This window comes from Phoxinus phoxinus (assembly GCF_949152265.1).
Source record: "Phoxinus phoxinus genome assembly, chromosome: 7".
NCBI classification, from domain to species: domain Eukaryota; kingdom Metazoa; phylum Chordata; class Actinopteri; order Cypriniformes; family Leuciscidae; genus Phoxinus; species Phoxinus phoxinus.
Genome location: NC_136882.1, coordinates 40,617,533 through 40,637,795, shown reverse-complemented (window position 1 = coordinate 40,637,795; position 20,263 = coordinate 40,617,533). Strand labels below are relative to the sequence as shown.

The 20,263-nt window shown below is 40.8% G+C and overlaps 1 protein-coding gene across 3 annotated transcripts in view; it reads left to right on the top strand.

Moving 5' to 3' along the window:
• LOC307001918 (FERM and PDZ domain-containing protein 4-like) overlaps nt 1-20,263 on the top strand; it is a 96,361-nt gene that overhangs the window by 24,769 nt on the left and 51,329 nt on the right. For all 3 annotated transcript variants that reach the window (XM_079618992.1, XM_079618991.1, XM_079618993.1), the window contains exon 2: nt 14,115-14,234. In XM_079618992.1, the coding sequence (XP_079475118.1) occupies nt 14,115-14,234 (120 nt within the window). The remainder of the gene's footprint in view (nt 1-14,114; nt 14,235-20,263) is intronic.

Here is a 20,263-nt window from a genome sequence, read left to right as displayed (position 1 = left end):
AAGAGACGCTGTTCAGCCAATCAAGACCAGAGGCGGGATTATGCTAATATACAACTCCAGTGTTTGACGGCGGAGCTAAGAGACGCTGTTTAGCCAATCAAGACCAGAGGCGGAATTATGCTAATATACAACTCCAGTGTTTGAGGGCGGAGCTAAGAGACGCTGTTCAGCCAATCAAGACCAGAGGCGGGATTATGGTAATAAACAACTCCAGTGTTTGAGGGCGGAGCTAAGAGACGCTGTTCAGCCAATCAAGACCAGAGGTGGGATTATGCTAATATACAACTCCAGTGTTTGAGGGCGGGGCTAAGATACGCTGTTAAGCCAATCAACACCAGAGGCGGGATTATGCTAAAATACAACTCCAGTGTTTGAGGGCGGGGCTAAGAGACGCTGTTCGCCGGCAGCTGAAGCTGAAGCTCGTCGTCCCTGAGGGTTCGGTATCATTAGCACTGCAGTAAAGCACACACGTCTCCAGACTCGCGTGTGAAGCGTCTGAGATATTGCCCGACGACCCATTAGCAGGAGCGAGACGAACTCATTCCCCAGCCAATCGTGTGTGTGTATCTGAGCTGGACTCGTCATGTCTTCCTCTGAGAAGGATCTGTGGCTCTGTGATCTTCCATCTGGTCACCGGTTACATCATCTCGACTCACGCTGGCGTGTTCAGGGCTTTGTTGTAATCTGCGCCGCTCTGCTGAGAGAGTCACTGTAAGCCATCATCACTTTAGAAGGAATGAAAGTGCGGGATTTTACTATGATTGGGTCACGGGATTGGACAGCTAAATTGCTGTTATTAAATATAATAAAGCCTCTGTTCTGTAAGTGCCTGTTGGAGACAGTTTTTAAATAGACTAGTTTCTACTTGAGTCACATTTAAAAAATAAAAAAAGGATAAATGTTATATACCGACTGACAGTGACTTCTACCGTTGCACTAATGTACTGTCAAAATAAGATTAATAGGACCCTGTTTCATTTAATTTTTCATATTACGTGTTCTCTCTTTTAATTTTTCTGGATCTGTTTGTATGTTTTATTTAAATTTAAAAATGAATTAATTAGTAAAAATGTGTAATTACTGTAATTAGAGGTAATAACTACAGTAATATTTTTCTGTCATAATTTCAGGTTAAACTGAAACAGGAAGCTAAGGCGGGACATCTTGAATGGCTCCTCCCCCTTTTCAAATAGCCAATAGCGGTTAGTTTCCCTCACAGACTGACAGCAGTCCTCAGGGGGCGTTTAAGACCTGTGAGTGTGTGTGTCTGCTGATAGTGTCCTGAACTGTTGTTGTGGCGTGTTTGCGATGAAGAGTGTGAGTGTGTTTGTGTGTAAGTATGTAGCTGTCTATGTAGGGAGCTGTCTATGTAGGGAGCTGGGAGTTGTCTATGTAGGGAGCTGTCTATGTAGGGAGCTGGGAGTTGTCTATGTAGGGAGCTGTCTATGTAGGGAGTTGTCTATGTAGGGAGCTGTCTATGTAGGTAGCTGTCTATGTAGGGAGTTGTCTATGTAGGGAGTTGTCTATGTAGGGAGTTGTCTATGTAGGGAGCTGTCTATGTAGGGAGCTGTCTATGTAGGGAGCTGGGAGTTGTCTATGTAGGGAGCTGTCTATGTAGGGAGCTGTCTATGTAGGAGCTGTCTATGTAGGGAGCTGTCTATGTAGGGAGCTGGGAGTTGTCTATGTAGGGAGCTGTCTATGTAGGGAGCTGGGAGTTGTCTATGTAGGGAGCTGTCTATGTAGGGAGCTGTCTATGTAGGGAGTTGTCTATGTAGGGAGTTGTCTATGTAGGGAGCTGTCTATGTAGGGAGCTGTCTATGTAGGGAGCTGGGAGTTGTCTATGTAGGGAGCTGTCTATGTAGGGAGCTGTCTATGTAGGGAGCTGTCTATGTAGGGAGCTGTCTATGTAGGGAGCTGGGAGTTGTCTATGTAGGGAGCTGTCTATGTAGGGAGCTGGGAGCTGTCTATGTAGGGAGCTGTCTATGTAGGGAGCTGTCTATGTAGGGAGTTGTCTATGTAGGGAGTTGTCTATGTAGGGAGTTGTCTATGTAGGGAGCTGTCTATGTAGGGAGCTGGGAGTTGTCTATGTAGGGAGCTGTCTATGTAGGGAGCTGTCTATGTAGGGAGCTGTCTATGTAGGGAGCTGTCTATGTAGGGAGCTGGGAGTTGTCTATGTAGGGAGCTGTCTATGTAGGGAGTTGTCTATGTAGGGAGCTGTCTATGTAGGTAGCTGTCTATGTAGGGAGTTGTCTATGTAGGGAGTTGTCTATGTAGGGAGTTGTCTATGTAGGGAGCTGTCTATGTAGGGAGCTGGGAGTTGTCTATGTAGGGAGCTGTCTATATAGGGAGCTGTCTATGTAGGGAGTTGTCTATGTAGGGAGCTGTCTATGTAGGGAGCTGTCTATGTAGGGAGCTGGGAGTTGTCTATGTAGGGAGCTGTCTATGTAGGGAGCTGTCTATGTAGGGAGCTGGGAGTTGTCTATGTAGGGAGCTGTCTATGTAGGGAGCTGGGAGTTGTCTATGTAGGGAGCTGTCTATGTAGGGAGCTGGGAGTTGTCTATGTAGGGAGCTGTCTATGTAGGGAGCTGGGAGTTGTCTATGTAGGGAGCTGTCTATGTAGGGAGCTGGGAGTTGTCTATGTAGGGAGCTGTCTATGTAGGGAGCTGTCTATGTAGGGAGCTGGGAGTTGTCTATGTAGGGAGCTGTCTATGTAGGGAGCTGTCTATGTAGGGAGCTGTCTATGTAGGGAGCTGTCTATGTAGGGAGCTGTCTATGTAGGGAGTTGTCTATGTAGGGAGCTGTCTATGTAGGGAGCTGGGAGTTGTCTATGTAGGGAGCTGTCTATGTAGGGAGCTGGGAGCTGTCTATGTAGGGAGCTGTCTATGTAGGGAGCTGTCTATGTAGGGAGTTGTCTATGTAGGGAGCTGTCTATGTAGGGAGCTGGGAGTTGTCTATTTAGGGAGCTGGGAGTTGTCTATGTAGGGAGCTGTCTATGTAGGGAGCTGGGAGTTGTCTATGTAGGGAGCTGGGAGCTGTCTATGTAGGGTTCTCGAGGCTTTAGAACAGAACCGAGGCGAGTTGGTTATGTCTAGCTCTCCATGCCTCTAGGATTATGAATGTAATAAAGTTTCCTCCACATCTGCAGTGTGAGCGTGTGTGTTGAGATGAAGAGTGGAATGGAAACGCGACTGGGAACATGATGAGCTTCTCTCTCAGACTGAATTATTGATTCGGCTCATGCATGAGCGATCCACTTCATGTGCTGGAATGTGTCCTTCACTGGACAAACAAAAAACATTAAGTAATTACAGCGAGACTCAGTCCGAGATATTAAACATTTATCGATTGTATAATGCTGTTATTGTCGAGGCTTTTACAGCTGGATGTAATAATGTCTTCAGTGTAAAGGGAGATTTGTCATTTACTGAGAGACTTGTGCCTGAAACCCACATAATTATATAATATCATGTTATGTAATATATCATTAATATTTACATTTTGATGTGTTTGATTCATTTAAGTGAATCGATTAATTTAAGTGATTCATTAAATCACTTAAATGAATCCATCATGAAAATTCTAAATGATTCAGAGAGTGATTCATTGAATGATTTAAATGAATCGAGTCGCTGAAATGAATCAATCATGAAAATTCAAAATGATTCAGAGAGTGATTCATTGAATCATTTAAATGAAGCGAGTCGCTGAAATGAATCAATCATGAAAATTCTAAATGATTCAGAGAGTGATTCATTGAATCATTTAAATGAATCGAGTCGCTGAAATGATTCATTCATGAAAATTCAAAATGATTCAGAGAGTGATTCATTGAATCATTTAAATGAAGCGAGTCGCTGAAATGAATCAATCATGAAAATTCAAAATAATTCAGAGAGTCAGTTTGCGGTGTTTTACGTATTGTTTTGTGTAGTGAAATTAAATATGCACTTAAATGCTGATGTTTTTAGATTTGGTTATATAAATGAGTGCTTGTATTTTTAGTAGTCGTATTCAATGAAAGTGTTTAACTTTTTGTTGCAGATAAATATTGTGAAAAGATTATAATATAAAATAGATATGGTAATGCTATATTAATAACACTTTACCTCAAGGTTTCATTAGTTAACTAACAATGAGCAACATTCTCTAATACATTTTATGTGTTAACTTTAGTTAATAATCCACTGTGAACTAACATGAATATTATACGTTAATAAACGAGAGCTTGTTGTAAGTGTTCCTCTGATGATGATATATTTATGAAGTTTCTTCAGGAGTGTTAAGCTTTAGTTTCCTGCAGTTTTCCTGTGGGATTCGCTTCACTGTCCGGCTACTAATTAGCTGGAGATATTAGTTTGATTGTCATTCGCCCTCTCACAGCCTCACTCCGCTGCCATGGCAACGGATCCCAGTTTAACAGCTTCATTTGCATGTCAATCATTTCAGTGCTTAGAAAATTAATGACTTTCCTTCTGTCACTATCGTTAAGCCTGAACTGTAAGTTCATAGATCATCAGCTAGTGGGAAACAGGGATGGACAGAAATTAAATATCATAGTGACTATTAAGATCAATATATATATTCATATCAGTGTCATTTTAGTATGATTTACTATTATAGAATTTATTAATACATGTAATAATATGTAATATTATGTTAAAAAATCGTTTGTAGGTGCTTTTTAAAATTTTAGCTTTAATTTAATATTTTTTTCAGTAGCCATTGTAAAACTTAAACTTATAAATAAAGTAATACAATAAAATTACTAAGGCAGCGTTTCTACTGCATAATCACAAACTAATTTGTTTAAGTTTATTATAGTATTTATTAATATTTTTACATGCATTTTAGTATATTTGTAGGTGCTTTTTAATATTTTAGCTTTGTTCATTTTATTTTTTGTCATTTTAAACTTAATAATAAAATAAAAAATGGCCAAGGCAACATTTCTACAGCAATTTCAGAAACATATTTGTTCAAGTTTAATTTTTTCTTTTAATATTTATATTTATTTTTATTTCTGCCTCATTTCCATCACCAAAAATCGATTGTTCATAGTTTCGGTTTACAATAACAACACTTCCATATATTGAATAACCTGAACTAAGTCAATTAAATGATCATTTGATGTAATTATTACTTCTTTTTATTAGGTAAAAATACAGTAAAACAGTGAAATATGATTATAATGTAGATCATCAGTTCTCTATGTGAATATATAGTAAAGTGTAATTTATTCCTGTGATCAAAGCTGAGTTTATCATCATTACTCCAGTCTTCAGTGTCACATGATCCTCCAGAAATCAGTGTAATATGATGATCTGATGATCAAGACACATTTATGATTATTATCAGTGTTGAAAACAGTTCATATTTCTGTGGAAACAACATATATTTAATTTTTCAGGATTCTTTGATGAATAGAAAGTTCAAAAGAACCGCATTTATTTGAAATAGAATCTTTTGTAACATAATAAAAGTCTTTATTATAAAAGTATTAATTCCACTGGTTGACCCAAGCTTGTGACCCGTATATAAAAGCGTTGGACATGAATAACCCACGGTCTCTGAACACTGAGTGTGCAGTGCACTCCTCACTAGTGTCGGACTCATGAGTTATTAATGCTCCTCGAGCGGCTCGTGTTTCTCCGGCCGGTCCGGTTACTCCCAGAACCCCCGATCCAGTCCGGTCGATGGTTACACACGCTCACGAAGACGAAGATGGACGAGAGCTTTGCTTGTCTGTCGTTCTGTTCTGAAGACTCTGTGAGTGAATTATTCTGTTACTAAAGAGAATCTGATTACTTTACATATCTCAAGCGGAGACTTCCTCGTGTTGTAATATTTCTGCTGTATATTGAGGATATTATGAGTATTGTCTGCGAGGCCAGTAATGTGTTTTCTACATACGGGAAGTTTACTTCTCACAATTCTGACGGTTTTTCTTGGAATTATAAGTTTACTTATCCTCATAATTTTAACTCTTTTTGTTGTGTAATGTAGTCTTGTGTAATGTTGTTGCATCCACACAATCTCATTCCAGTGTATACATGCTAGAGTAAGGACAAAGTGGACTTAACTGGAATTCTAAGTTCACATCTCGCAATTTTTACTTATTTTCTTGGAATTCTAAGTTTATGTCTCACAATTTTAACTTATTTTTTCATAATTTTAAGTTTACGTCTCACATTTTTTTTTACTTTGTTTGTCTGAATTCCAAGTTTACTTCTCGCAATTGTGACTTTTCTTGCAATTCTAAGTTTACTTCTCGCAATTGTGACTTTCTTCCCCCTGAATACTTAATTTACTTTAAGCCATTTAGATTTTTTTTCACAGAATTCTCAATTTACTACTTACAATTCTGACTGTTTTTCTCCGAATTTTACGTTTACTTCTCGCAATTTCAACTTATTTTGTTAATAATTTAAAGTTTACGTCTCACAAATTTTACCTTATTTTGTTAATAATTTTAACTTTACTTCTCAAAATTGTAACTTATTTTGTTAATAATTTTAACTTTACTTCTCAAAATTGTAACTTATTTTGTTAATAATTTTAACTTTACTTCTCAAAATTTTAACTTATTTTATTTGGAATTCTAAGTTTACGTCTCACAAATTTAACTTATTTTGTTTGGAATTCTAAGTTTACTTCTCACAATTGTAACTTATTTTGTTAATAATTTAAAGTTTACGTCTCACAATTTTACCTTATTTTGTTAATAATTTTAACTTTACTTCTCAAAATTGTAACTTATTTTGTTAATAATTTTAACTTTACTTCTCAAAATTGTAACTTATTTTGTTAATAATTTTAACTTTACTTCTCAAAATTTTAACTTATTTTATTTGGAATTCTAAGTTTACGTCTCAAAATTTTAACTTGTTTTGTTAATAATTTTAACTTTACGTCTCACAATTTTTTTCTCTGATTTCTAAGTTTACGTCTCACTATTTTAACTTATTTTGTTAATTATTTTAAGTTTACGTCTCACAATTTTAACTTATTTTGTTAATAATTTTAACTTTATGTCTCACAATTTTTTTTCTCTGATTTCTAAGTTTACTTCTCACAACTTTAACTTATTTTGTCTGAATTCCAAGTTTTACTTTTTTCCCCCTGAAAACTTAATTTACTTAAAGCCATTTTGACTTTTTTCACAGAATTCTAAATTTACTACTTACAATTCGGACGTTTTTTCTTTTTTATCTTGAATACCTCTATTTTCTGCAATTGCAGTTTATATCATGCTAAAAAAAAGTCACTCACACATTTAAAGGCACAACTCATGTTGTTCAAACCCTGAGTTTTGTGAAGCACAGAATTGTAAAGCAGAATGTATTTTCTTGTGTTGGGTCCGAGTCCACCTTTGTCGAGTCCGAGTCGAGTCCAAGTCCTTAACAACCGAGTACAAGTCCAAGTCCGAGTCGAGTCCAAGTCCTTAACAACCGAGTACAAGTCCAAGTCCGTGTCCAAAGAGGGCCGAGTCGGACTTGAGTCCGAGTCCTTAACATCCGAGTCCGAGTCGAGTCCGGCCGAGTCCACAAAGATTTAAATGATTTGAAATTGACCTTTCACAAAGACCCTTTATCCTCTGAAGGGTTGGACTAAATTAATGAATGCATTTTTAAACAAATAAGAACAATTTACACCAATGATCCAGTTCAAAAGTTTACACCCCTTGGCTCTTAACGGATGCTTCCTTCTTGTGCATCACTAAATGTTTGCAGGGTTTGTAATAGTTGTGTATGAGTCCCGCAGTTGTCACCAGTGTGGAAATATGGATCTTACAATCATAGTCACTGCTAGTAAGGAGTCAAATATGCAGAAGATGCTGGAAAAGCAAAGAATGTAAGGAGCTGGAGGACTTTTCCTCATGAACAACCATTACAAAAAGAAAGAAAAAAAGTTGTGGATCATTCAGGTAATGACACAATATTAATATGTAATATGTAATCTGTCTTTATTTTGTGTTTGTATTTTATTTAGGCTATTAAACATCTGTTATGTGAAAAATATTTTTCAGTGCAGTAGGCTACTAAATAGAAACAATGTGTGTATGATCCGTCTTATTAAACATTACATTTTGGAGATTCTGCAAGGTGTATGTAAACTTATGACTAAAGTGTAAATGTAACAAAAATGACAACATTATTAGATGCCAAAATGGTGCTATGGTTATCAAGTTTCTTATGTTGCTATGTGTCAAATCATCGCAATTTCATGACTCAAAGGACAAAAATTAAGTGGATTCAACCCCACATTTAAATGCAGTTATCACTCTTTATAATTTACAGTGTGAACGTAACCACTGGTCCTCTAGATTAGAAGTATGAAAAAAAATTAACTATTTAGATTGTCAATAGCGCTCCTTTAAGTTTACCGCGTTCGGCACTCTCCCTAAAGCTCTCGTCATAAACACTGACTGAAGTTGTCCACACAGTGAATATCTTATTTATATTGCGTCTGAGAGACTTTGTCTTTTATGAGGGGATTTGCGAAAGGATAAAGCTCGTGCTGATTCTGAACATACATTTTGAGCGAATTCTTCGCATGCTGACTCTAAAACGCCTCTGATTTGCCACTGTGTTTATGCACTTAACTGTGATTGGCTACAATGCTCAACGCTGAAACAACGTCGTTTCATTTCGTTTTTGAATAATATTGTGTCCTCCAGTGCCCGGACTCGACTGGACTCGGAAATTTTTCCGAGTCTAAAATGTCTCGAGTCCGTGTCAAGTCCGAGTACAAATTCATCCGAGTGCGTGACAAGTCCGAGTCCGAGTGCCCCAACTCTAGTATTTTCCTTGCCAAGAAAGTAATAATTATAACTGTATAATCCACACGACCTGAGCATGAAGTCAGTAAGAGGAACCGGCCCTTTAAAGAAAAGCTCACACCAGCTCTGTGTTGATAATTTGGTGAGAAAATGTGCGTAATTATCATGAGAATAAAGTCACAGTGCAAATATTTGGTCTATATATATATATAGTCCTAAAACTGGGCTTCCCGGGGCCTGCCGGTGTTCTTCAGTGATTTCTGCAGAACTTGCATTAACATCTGATATATATTCTACACAAACCCAACACTTGCACACGCATTTAGTTAGTTTGATCTCGTTATAGTTGTATAATTTTTTGGCTGAACTGTCAAAACATTTTCCTATGTTTAATTCATTCCATATTTTGCTGGCTTTGCTTTTTTGCTGCTGAATGACGTTACTTTCAGAGAAATGCTTTATATAAGCGAGATGTTGACACAATGCTTTATAATAAAGATCTCAACAACCTGTATATTACTGTATATTACTGTATATTACTGTACGACACGGGGTCAGTGGGTTTATTTATAAAATAAATTAATTACGCCCAGACGCCCAATTAACACACACACACACACACACACACACACACAGACAGACACACACACACACACACACACACACACACACACACACACACACACACAGACAGACACACACAGACAGACACACACACACACACACACACACACACACACACACACAGACACACACAGACACTCACACACACACACACACACACACACACACAGACACACACACACACACACACACACACAGACAGACAGACACACACACACACACACACACGCACGCACACACACACACAGACACACACACAAACACACACACACACACACACACACAGACAGACAGACAGACACACACACACACACACACAGACACAGACACACACACACACACACACACACACAGACAGACAGACACACAGACACACACACAAGTCAAGTCAAGTCATCTTTATTTATATAGCGCTTTTTACAATACAGATTGTATCAAAGCAGCTTCACAGTGATAACATGAAAATAATACAAAAAAAACAATTTCATCATCGTCCACCTTTAAGGCAGATCTATAATATTGTTGAATATTGAATGTCCCCAACTAAGCAAGCCAGAAGGCAAGGCAACAGCGGCAAGGAACCAAAACTCCATCAGGTGACAGAATGGAGAAAAAAACCTTGGGAGAACCCAGGCTCAGTCGGGGGCCAGTTCTCCTCTGGCCAATGAGTGAACAGTGTATGAAGTTCAGAATGAATCAGAGTATTTGTCCAGTTCCGGTTGTTTGAAGTCGGAGTGGAGAGGAGGAGAGACTGGTTGACACTTCAGGTCAGCGGCGTCGTCGTCGTGTCCTGGCGCTGGTCCTTCATCAGATCTGGATACGGCCTGGTTCCGGTGGACAGCGGTAAACCTCGGGATAGACAGAGAGACTAATATTAGCGTAGACGCCGTCCTTCTTATGATGTACCAAGTACATCAGGATTTACGGGAAGTGTTCCCGGTCCCGGCTGTTCTAAACTATGCAGCCTAATTATAAGTCTATAATGTGTTATGTGTATGCTAGGCCGAAGAGATGTGTTTTTAGTCTAGATTTGAACTGACAGAGTGTGTCTGCTTCCCAGACAATGGTAGGAAGACTGTTCCAAAGTTTTGGTGCTAAGTAGGAAAAGGATCTACCGCCAGCAGTCGATTTTGATATTCTAGGTATTATTAACTGGCCGGAATTTTGAGATCGCAGTAGACGTGAAGGACTATAATAAGTTAAGAGCTCGCTCAAGTACTGCGGAGCTAAACCATTTAGTGCTTTGTAAGTGATCAGCAATATTTTAAAATTTATACGATGTTTAATAGGCAGCCAATGCAGTGTTGACAGAACGGGGCTAATATGGTCATACTTCCTGGTTCTGGTAAGAACTCGAGCGGCTGCGTTTTGAACTCGCTGTAGTTTGTTTATTAAGCGTGCAGGGCAACCACCCAGTAGAGCATTACAATAATCTAGCCTTGAGGTCATAAACGCATTAACTAATTGTTCTGCATTATTCATTGAGAGCATATGACGTAATTTAGATATATTTTTAAGATGGAAGAAAGCGGTTTTACAGATACTAGACACATGACTTTCAAATGAAAGATTGGTATCAAAGAGCACACCCAGGTTCCTAACCGACGACGAAGACTTAACAGAGCAGCCATCAAGTGTTAGACAGTACTCTAGGTTATTACGTGTGGAAGTTTTTTGTCCAATAATTAGAATCTCTGTTTTTTCTGAATTTAGTAGTAGGAAATTACTAGTCATCCAATTTTTTATATCCGCTATGCATTCCGTTAATTTTGTGAATTGGTAGGTTTCGTTAGGTTTTGAAGAAATATACAGCTGAGTATCGTCGGCATAACAGTGAAAGCTAATTCCATGTTTCCTAATGATATCTCCTAATGGTAGCATATACAGAGTGAACAGCAGCGGTCCTAGTACTGAGCCTTGTGGTACGCCATACTGAACTTGTGATTGATAAGACATCTCTTCATTTACTGCTACAAACTGATAACGGTCAGATAAGTATGATTTAAACCATGCTAGTGCAATTCCACTAATGCCAACATAATGTTCGAGTCTATTTAAAAGGATGTTGTGGTCAATGGTGTCAAATGCAGCACTAAGATCCAGTAATACTAATAGAGAGATACAACCACGATCGGATGATAAGAGCAAATCATGTGTGACTCTAACGAGAGCTGTCTCGGTACTATGGTACGGTCTAAATCCGGACTGAAAATCCTCGCAGATATCATTTCTTTCAAGAAAGGAACACAGTTGTGAGGATACTGCTTTTTCTAATATCTTTGACAGAAATGGCAGATTAGAGATCGGCCTGTAATTGACTAGTTTTGTAGGATCAAGTTGCTGTTTTTTAACAAGCGGTTTAATCATAGCTAGCTTAAAGGTTTTTGGTACGTATCCTAGAGACAAAGATGAATTACTGATATTAAGAAGAGGATCTATGACATCTGGAAGCATCTCTTTCAGCAGCTTAGTCGGTATAGGGTCTAACATGCACGTTGTCGATTTAGATGATTTGACGAGTTTGCAAAATTCTTCCTCTCCTATAGCAACGAATGAATCAAATTTTCCCTCAGGGAGACTACAATGCACTTCCTGATGCGATACTGTATTAGACGGTTGCATAGTTATAATTTTGTCCCTGATATTACACAGACACACACACACACACACACACACACACAGACACAGACACACACACACACACACACACACAGACACACACACACACAGACACAGACACACACACACACACACACACACACACACAGAGACAGACTTTGTCTGCTGCTTTATGAGGATATCATTATAGACAATACATCTTTAAAAGTAGCGTGTGTGTGTGTGTGTGTGTGTGTGTGTGTGTGTGGCTGTAGTTATGGGAATATTTAATGCTCTTCCCAGCCCTATTCAGAACATATCAATGTTTGTGAAGGCTTTAGACATGAGCTTGTACTGTGGGACTCAGTCGAGTCGATGTCTGCTCTACATCTGCAGATGTGTTTATGCTGTTTAGATTTTGCACTTTTATTGTAAATGAAGCCCTGGAGCTCCACACTAACACAGTGAGTCACACACACATCCAGTAATCTGCACAACTCGACTGATCTGTGGATGTCCAGGGAACGCTCGGCTTAAGGAAGATTTCACGGCACTTGGAGGCGAGACTGAAGCGTGGCCATCTTCACACGCATGACTGCATTACATAATAAATATAATTAAATCACTGGCATCGATGAAGTCCGGCTGTTATCGGCTGACAGCTTCAGCGAGGAGAAGATCCTGCACAGTAACGCATGTGTGCTGTACATGCTCAGTTTCATATCTGCAATCATAGAGATATATGAAGGTAAAAGAGTAGCAAAACTCGAGAACATTTACAGTAAATATGTGCTTGTGCATTAATGCATAGTTGCACTTATTCTTTCATACACGTTTGCAGAACAGCCTCACTTTTTATACAACAACTTTACAACTTTTATTTGATTTATTTATTCGCTAACATGGCTTAATGCATTAGACAGTGATATTAAGATAAATAAAGGATATTGTCAAACTCTGTAAACACTAATTAAGCATAGCCTACACATGAGCCCTGAATATGAACGAACACACTTGAATCAACATTCAACTCTACAGAAGACAGTGTCATTATTCAGCTCAGTTTAGATTCAGGGATTCAGTTCAATGTTGATTCACTTCAATGAAGATTCACTTCAATGTTGATTCAGTTCAGTGTTGATTCAGTTCAGTGTTGATTCAGTTCAGTGTTGATTCAGTTCAGTTCAGTGTTGATTCGGTTCAGTTCAGTGTTGATTCAGTTCAGTTCAGTGCTGATTCAATTCAGTTCAGTGTTAATTCAGTTCAGTTCAGTGTTGATTCAGTTCAGTTCAGTGCTGATTCAGTTCAGTTCAGTGCTGATTCAGTTCAGTTCAGGGTTGATTCAGTTCAGTTCAGTGCTGATTCAATTCAGTTCAGTGTTGATTCAGTTCAGTTCAGTGTTGATTCAGTTCAGTTCAGTGCTGATTCAGTTCAGTGCTGATTCAGTTCAGTTCAGTGCTGATTCAGTTCAGTTCAGTGCTGATTCAGTTCAGTTCAGTGTTGATTCAGTTCAGTTCAGTGTTGATTCAGTTCAGTTCAGTGCTGATTCAATTCAGTTCAGTGTTGATTCAGTTCAATAACTGTCGATTATGAAACCACTTCATTTGCAGGTGTAAAAGACTCTACAGAACTAGTTTCGTAATTGAACTTTTCAACATTTGACTGTTATTTTCATGTTAATTTCTGTGATGCTGCTTTAATACGATCTGTATTGCTTAAACTTGGGACATTTGCTTAGTTGGGAACATTTAATATTTAATGTTCAGCAATATTATTGATCTCCTGCATTGATCAGTATATGAGAACTGAACTGGACGATGACATCACAGTTTACTCCAGAGCGGATATATATATAAATATAAATGTATAAATGAATAACTTCTTTACAACAGGAATGAAGCACCACTGAGCTAAGCTGGACTGATGCGGTTCTCTTCTGGAAACGCTGCATTATGTCCTGTGATCTGTGAAGCTGCTCTGGACACTGTGTGCTGTACAGCGCTGTATAGATGAAGGAGACTCGACTTGATATGTTCATGCTCATTGACGTAAAGTGTGGCTGTATTGAATCTTGCCCCGGACTGGAGTGTGACTGTTGCTCTTGTGTGTGCAGCCACAGGACCAAAGCCTCGAGCTGTGCGGCGGGCGCCGGGAGCTGGTCCGCTCAGGGGCCTCAGGGGCCCAATGGCTGGGAGATGGCGTCCGCTAGAGAGGCCCGCGACTGCTACGGCAAGTGAGTATCGGCTGAGCTCCGGACAGTGTGTGTGTGTGTGTGTGTGTGTGTGTGTGTGAGTGTGTGTGTGGAACTCATTACAAGTAACTTGAGTTAAGTAATCAGATTACTTTTTCAAGTAACTAGTAAAGTAACGCATTACTTTTTCAATTTACTTTTTTTGTTACTTTGTCAAATGAGCAGAGGTGAAGAGTCCGGGTTCAGGAAGTACAAGTCCTCCTCAGGATTTGCTAATTAGCAGTTTTTCAGGCAGGAGAACTAATGATGACATCAGCTGACTGAGTTCATGTGTGGAATAAACTGTAAAGTTAACGGTATTTTACTGTAAACGTACATTTAATGTACGGTTAGATCTATCACAGGTTTTCACAGAATATATATTCTGTTAACCAATGAACAGTTTTTCACTGTAGCATTTTTACGGTCTTTTACCGTTAAAAGCACAATATTTGTTTACAGTGTAGAACTAGAACCGTTCCTAGTTCCTGCGGTGCGAACAAACACGCCGAAACCCTCCGCCAACAGTTGTGGAGCGATGAACAGTTCCTCCGGGTGTTGTGCATTCAGTGTTTCTCCCAGTGCAGATGTTCCACCGCTTCAGTGTGACGTTCCCTCCGTCCGCTCCCCGAATACTGATCCTGTCCTCGCCGCACTGCACACACACACACACACACACACACACACACACACACACTCACACACACACACACACACACACACACACACTTACGTATGCGAGAGACGCCAGCTTGAGTGAAGCTTCTGAAACATTAGCATGAAACGTGTGCTAGCCTTCTGAAGTGACAAACACACTAATATTCAATTAAATTAAATTCAAATTTATTTGTATAGCGCTTTTCACAATACATATTGTTTCAAAGCAGCTTAACAGAAAATGCATTTCAGAAATGTATATAGAAAAATACAGTTAGTTAATCATGTATTAATGTAGGCCATAACATATCGCCGGCGTCGGGTCGTCTCATCACAGGCGCTGGGGCATCTGACGTCTCCATGAGGCGGATACATAACTGCAGCTGGACAGGCGTCCCGAGATAACAACAAAAAAGGCAGATGGGAAATAATTAGCGTAGCTGTTGTTCATAATATGAATGCATTTGATCTGATTTAACTGTAGTATAAAAGGTATGAGATGCATCATGTGAATGCTTGGCTGAAGAGATGCGTCTTTAGTCTAGTTTTAAACTGGGAGAGCGAGTCTGAGCAACGAACAATATCAGGAAGGCTATTCCAGAGTTTAGGAGCTAGATGTGGAGCTTTTATCATGACTGTGGTGTGAAGCAGGCGCGAGTGCTAATGAGAGACAGATATCAGCGCCACGCGCGTATGGCGTTCCGATCGGTTCTTTAATATGACTTTGCAGCACGCACTCGTCTCAATGAACGTCTCACTCAACGTCTTGATTTTTTTTTATTCTGCTATTTATTCCATTCATTTTAAGACGCAGACGTGACGCAGACGTCACGCTGACGTCACGTAAATCACGCGTAGCAGTGAAGTGTCAAGTCAGACGTTACACGTCATTCACGTGTGGCAGTGAAGTCATTTATTATAATTTTCTCTAACACGCACTGCACACGCTACTCAGCACTGCTCAGTGCAGTGCGCCAGCGATTGCGATCGGTTCTTTAATATGACTTTGCAACATGCACTCGTCTCACTTGCGTCTGCCTTATAACGTGACGTCTGCGTCTGTGATTTATAGGATATTTATATATAGGATATTGTGTGTGTGTGTGTGTGTGTGTGTGTGTGTGTGTGTTCTTGTTTAACCCACATTTTGAGGGCCAAATGCCCCTACAAAGATAGAAATATGAAGAAACAAAATTGATATAGGCTATTTCATTTTTATAGCTTATTGTTGGGGTTGTTATTGTGTTTTTAATTTTTTTTATAGTTTTAAAAGGCCTATAGGCTACAGCACTAAACTAGAAAACAGACAACTCGATCGCACAACCACTGTTTCTGTAGATCCTTTAAATAGAAGAATAGAATTGAAAAATACTATTTTTATTTTTTATATAATCCGTTTATAAACCGTTCTCACGAATTCTCAAACTGTTCCCTCGGTTTAACAAATCGTGCCCACTGATTAATAACCCGTATTAAACATTTAAAATATTCACAAATTAATATGGATTTTTTTATTTTTTTTATTTTACTGGTTTTCTAATGCCACATTTATTTTCCCCGCAGTGCTGAATGAGAATAGCCATCTCTGGAACCATACAGAGAGGTGATTTATAGGTGGTTTATAGGCTAATGATACTAAATGTGTCTGAAAAAATTACGAGGCATTTGAATTGTTTTTTTATTAATAAACAAGTAGCCTAGGCCTATTTTGTAAATCAGTGTCGGCTGCAAACACATCTCCATCTCCGCTGTTAAGCAGATGCGCCTTTATAGAAATGCACCGTTCACGGATTACATAATCAGACAGTATTTGCTTTCGATTCGAATTTGTTCGTTTAAAAGTGGACATTTCAAGCTTTATTTTGTTTCAGTTCATTTTTGAGACGCGCTCATGTTCACGGAGATCATGAAAGCGCGCCTGATTGTTTTATTTTATTTTCTGTATGACCATAATTTTTTTTTTAAGTAGGCCTATTTTAAGTTGTTTACTTTCCACTGTTGATAGGAAAATACAAGTGTTCGCGCCCGCGCCTCCGTGCCATGCAGTGCGCGCTCCACTCCGCACAAACCCTTGGATATGCGTCAAAATCTCGTGTTTGTTTGTGATAATCAAATAAAACCCTGTATTATTATTGTCTAACCTTTATTATGACTGACATTTGACCAATTGCTTTGTTCCTTTTTTGGATAAAAGCGTCTTCTAAATATTGTTTGTTCTTTATTTATTTGTATTTTTTGTCATTCTTATAAATAACAACGAAATAACATCAGATAATCCTACAATAGGCTATAAGTGCAATAAAAAGTCGATAAAGTGCAATCCGTTATATCACCAGTCGTCAGGGACATAACAATTAATGTCCGTATAAACAATATGTGAGATGTAGTAAATAGTACAGCAATGCATTCCCAACTATTAAAGTTGTGTATAGAGAGAATTGTGGTGTGTTGTGGCGGGCTGGGTATAAATAGGAGGAATGCTCGTTCAACAGTCTCACTGCAACTGGGATAAAAGCTGTGGGCCAATCTAGCTAAATATAGCCTTGGGCTGATAATATTAATTATAGGCTAATTATTATTATTATTATTAGTATAAGCAAAGACATTTAGGCTAAATAATAATAATGAACTGTGCTCGCATTTCTCCTGAGGTGCAGACCTATCTGTTTTTAAGTATAATTCTGATGATAACTGTCAGACCGCCTGTCAATCAAACTTCGGCGAAAATCTAAAACTAAATATTACAACTCTAAAATTAAACATTACAAATATTATATATGTTAGTTAAATCAGCCCACATGTTTACAACTACGTTCTTTTGTATTGGTCAAGAGACTCCTAGTGGTGAATAGTAGGCTACATACATGCTTTTTTATGAGTTATTCATAAGTAGGCTATCTGTGGATATGTTGACAAGAAACAATGGCAAACACAAATTTTAACATGATCATTTGTGTAAATTAATATTTACTATTTGGAATAAAAAGCTATACATAAGCAAGGTAAAATCACTTAATTGCTAATAAAATACAATTGAAGATAAGTGGGGAAAAATAATAAAGAACGAATAAGTGTGTGGAATGTGCTGGAAACCAGCAGACGCAGACGAGACGAACGAGTGATGTGGCAAACGCAGACGAGACGTTCGGAAGACGCAGACGAGACGTTCGGCAGACGAACGAGTGATGTGGCAGACGCAGACGAGACGTTCGGCAGACGAACGAGTGATGTGGCAGACGCAGACGTCACGTTCGGCAGACGCAGACGTCACGTTCATTGAGACGAGTGCGTGCTGCAAAGTCATATTAAAGAACCGATCGGAACGCCATACACGCGAGCCTCGCGGATATAAAGGACATGCAGGAGCGGCATCTCTGTCGAGTGGAAGTTAGTCACGGACGCTAGCTCTCTGCGTCTCTGTCGAGTGGAAGTTAGTCACGGACGCTAGCTCTCTGCGTCTCTGTCGAGTGGAAGTTAGTCGTGGACGCTAGCTCTCTGCGTCTCTGTCGAGTGGAAGTTAGTCGCGGACGCTAGCTCTCGGCGTCTCTGTCGAGTGGAAGTTAGTCGCGGACGCTAGCTCTCGGTGTCTCTGTCGAGTGGAAGTTAGTCGCGGACGCTAGCTCTCAGTGTCTCTGTCGAGTGGAAGTTAGTCGCGGACGCTAGCTCTCGGCGTCTCTGTCGAGTGGAAGTTAGTCGCGGACGCTGTCTCTCAGGGTCTCTGTCGAGTGGAAGTTAGTCGCGGACGCTAGCTCTCGGCGTCTCTGTCGAGTGGAAGTTAGTCGCGGACGCTAGCTCTCGGCGTCTCTGTCGAGTGGAAGTTAGTCGCGGACGCTAGCTCTCGGCGTCTCTGTCGAGTGGAAGTTAGTTGCGGACGCTAGCTCTCGGCGTCTCTGTCGAGTGGAAGTTAGTCGCGGACGCTAGCTCTCGGGGTCTCTGTCGAGTGGAAGTTAGTTGCGGACGCTAGCTCTCGGCGTCTCTGTCGAGTGGAAGTTAGTCGCGGACGCTAGCTCTCGGGGTCTCTGTCGAGTGGAAGTTAGTCGTGGACGCTAGCTCTCGGGGTCTCTGTCGAGTGGAAGTTAGTCGCGGACGCTAGCTCTCGGGGTCTCTGTCGAGTGGAAGTTAGTTGCGGACGCTAGCTCTCAGTGTCTCTGTCGAGTGGAAGTTAGTCGCGGACGCTAGCTCTCGGGGTCTCTGTCGAGTGGAAGTTAGTCGTGGACGCTAGCTCTCGGGGTCTCTGTCGAGTGGAAGTTAGTCGCGGACGCTAGCTCTCGGGGTCTCTGTCGAGTGGAAGTTAGTCGTGGACGCTAGCTCTCGGCGTCTCTGTCGAGTGGAAGTTAGTCGCGGACGCTAGCTCTCGGCGTCTCTGTCGAGTGGAAGTTAGTCGCGGACGCTAGCTCTCGGCGTCTCTGTCGAGTGGAAGTTAGTCGCGGACGCTAGCTCTCGGGGTCTCTGTCGAGTGGAAGTTAGTTGCGGACGCTAGCTCTCAGTGTCTCTGTCGAGTGGAAGTTAGTCGCGGACGCTAGCTCTCGGGGTCTCTGTCGAGTGGAAGTTAGTCGTGGACGCTAGCTCTCGGCGTCTCTGTCGAGTGGAAGTTAGTCGTGGACGCTAGCTCTCGGGGTCTCTGTCGAGTGGAAGTTAGTCGCGGACGCTAGCTCTCGGGGTCTCTGTCGAGTGGAAGTTAGTCGTGGACGCTAGCTCTCGGCGTCTCTGTCGAGTGGAAGTTAGTCGCGGACGCTAGCTCTCGGCGTCTCTGTCGAGTGGAAGTTAGTCGCGGACGCTAGCTCTCGGCGTCTCTGTCGAGTGGAAGTTAGTCGCGGACGCTAGCTCTCGGCGTCTCTGTCGAGTGGAAGTTAGTCGCGGACGCTAGCTCTCGGGGTCTCTGTCGAGTGGAAGTTAGTTGCGGACGCTAGCTCTCCGTGTCTCTGTCGAGTGGAAGTTAGTCGCGGACGCTAGCTCTCGGCGTCTCTGTCGAGTGGAAGTTAGTCACGGACGCTAGCTCTCGGGGTCTCTGTCGAGTGGAAGTTAGTCGTGGACGCTAGCTCTCGGGGTCTCTGTCGAGTGGAAGTTAGTCGCGGACGCTAGCTCTCGGTGTCTCTGTCGAGTGGAAGTTAGTCGTGGACGCTAGCTCTCGGCGTCTCTGTCGAGTGGAAGTTAGTCGCGGACGCTAGCTCTCGGCGTCTCTGTCGAGTGGAAGTTAGTCGCGGACGCTAGCTCTCGGCGTCTCTGTCGAGTGGAAGTTAGTTGCGGACGCTAGCTCTCGGCGTCTCTGTCGAGTGGAAGTTAGTCGCGGACGCTAGCTCTCGGCGTCTCTGTCGAGTGGAAGTTAGTCGCGGACGCTAGCTCTCGGTGTCTCTGTCGAGTGGAAGTTAGTCGTG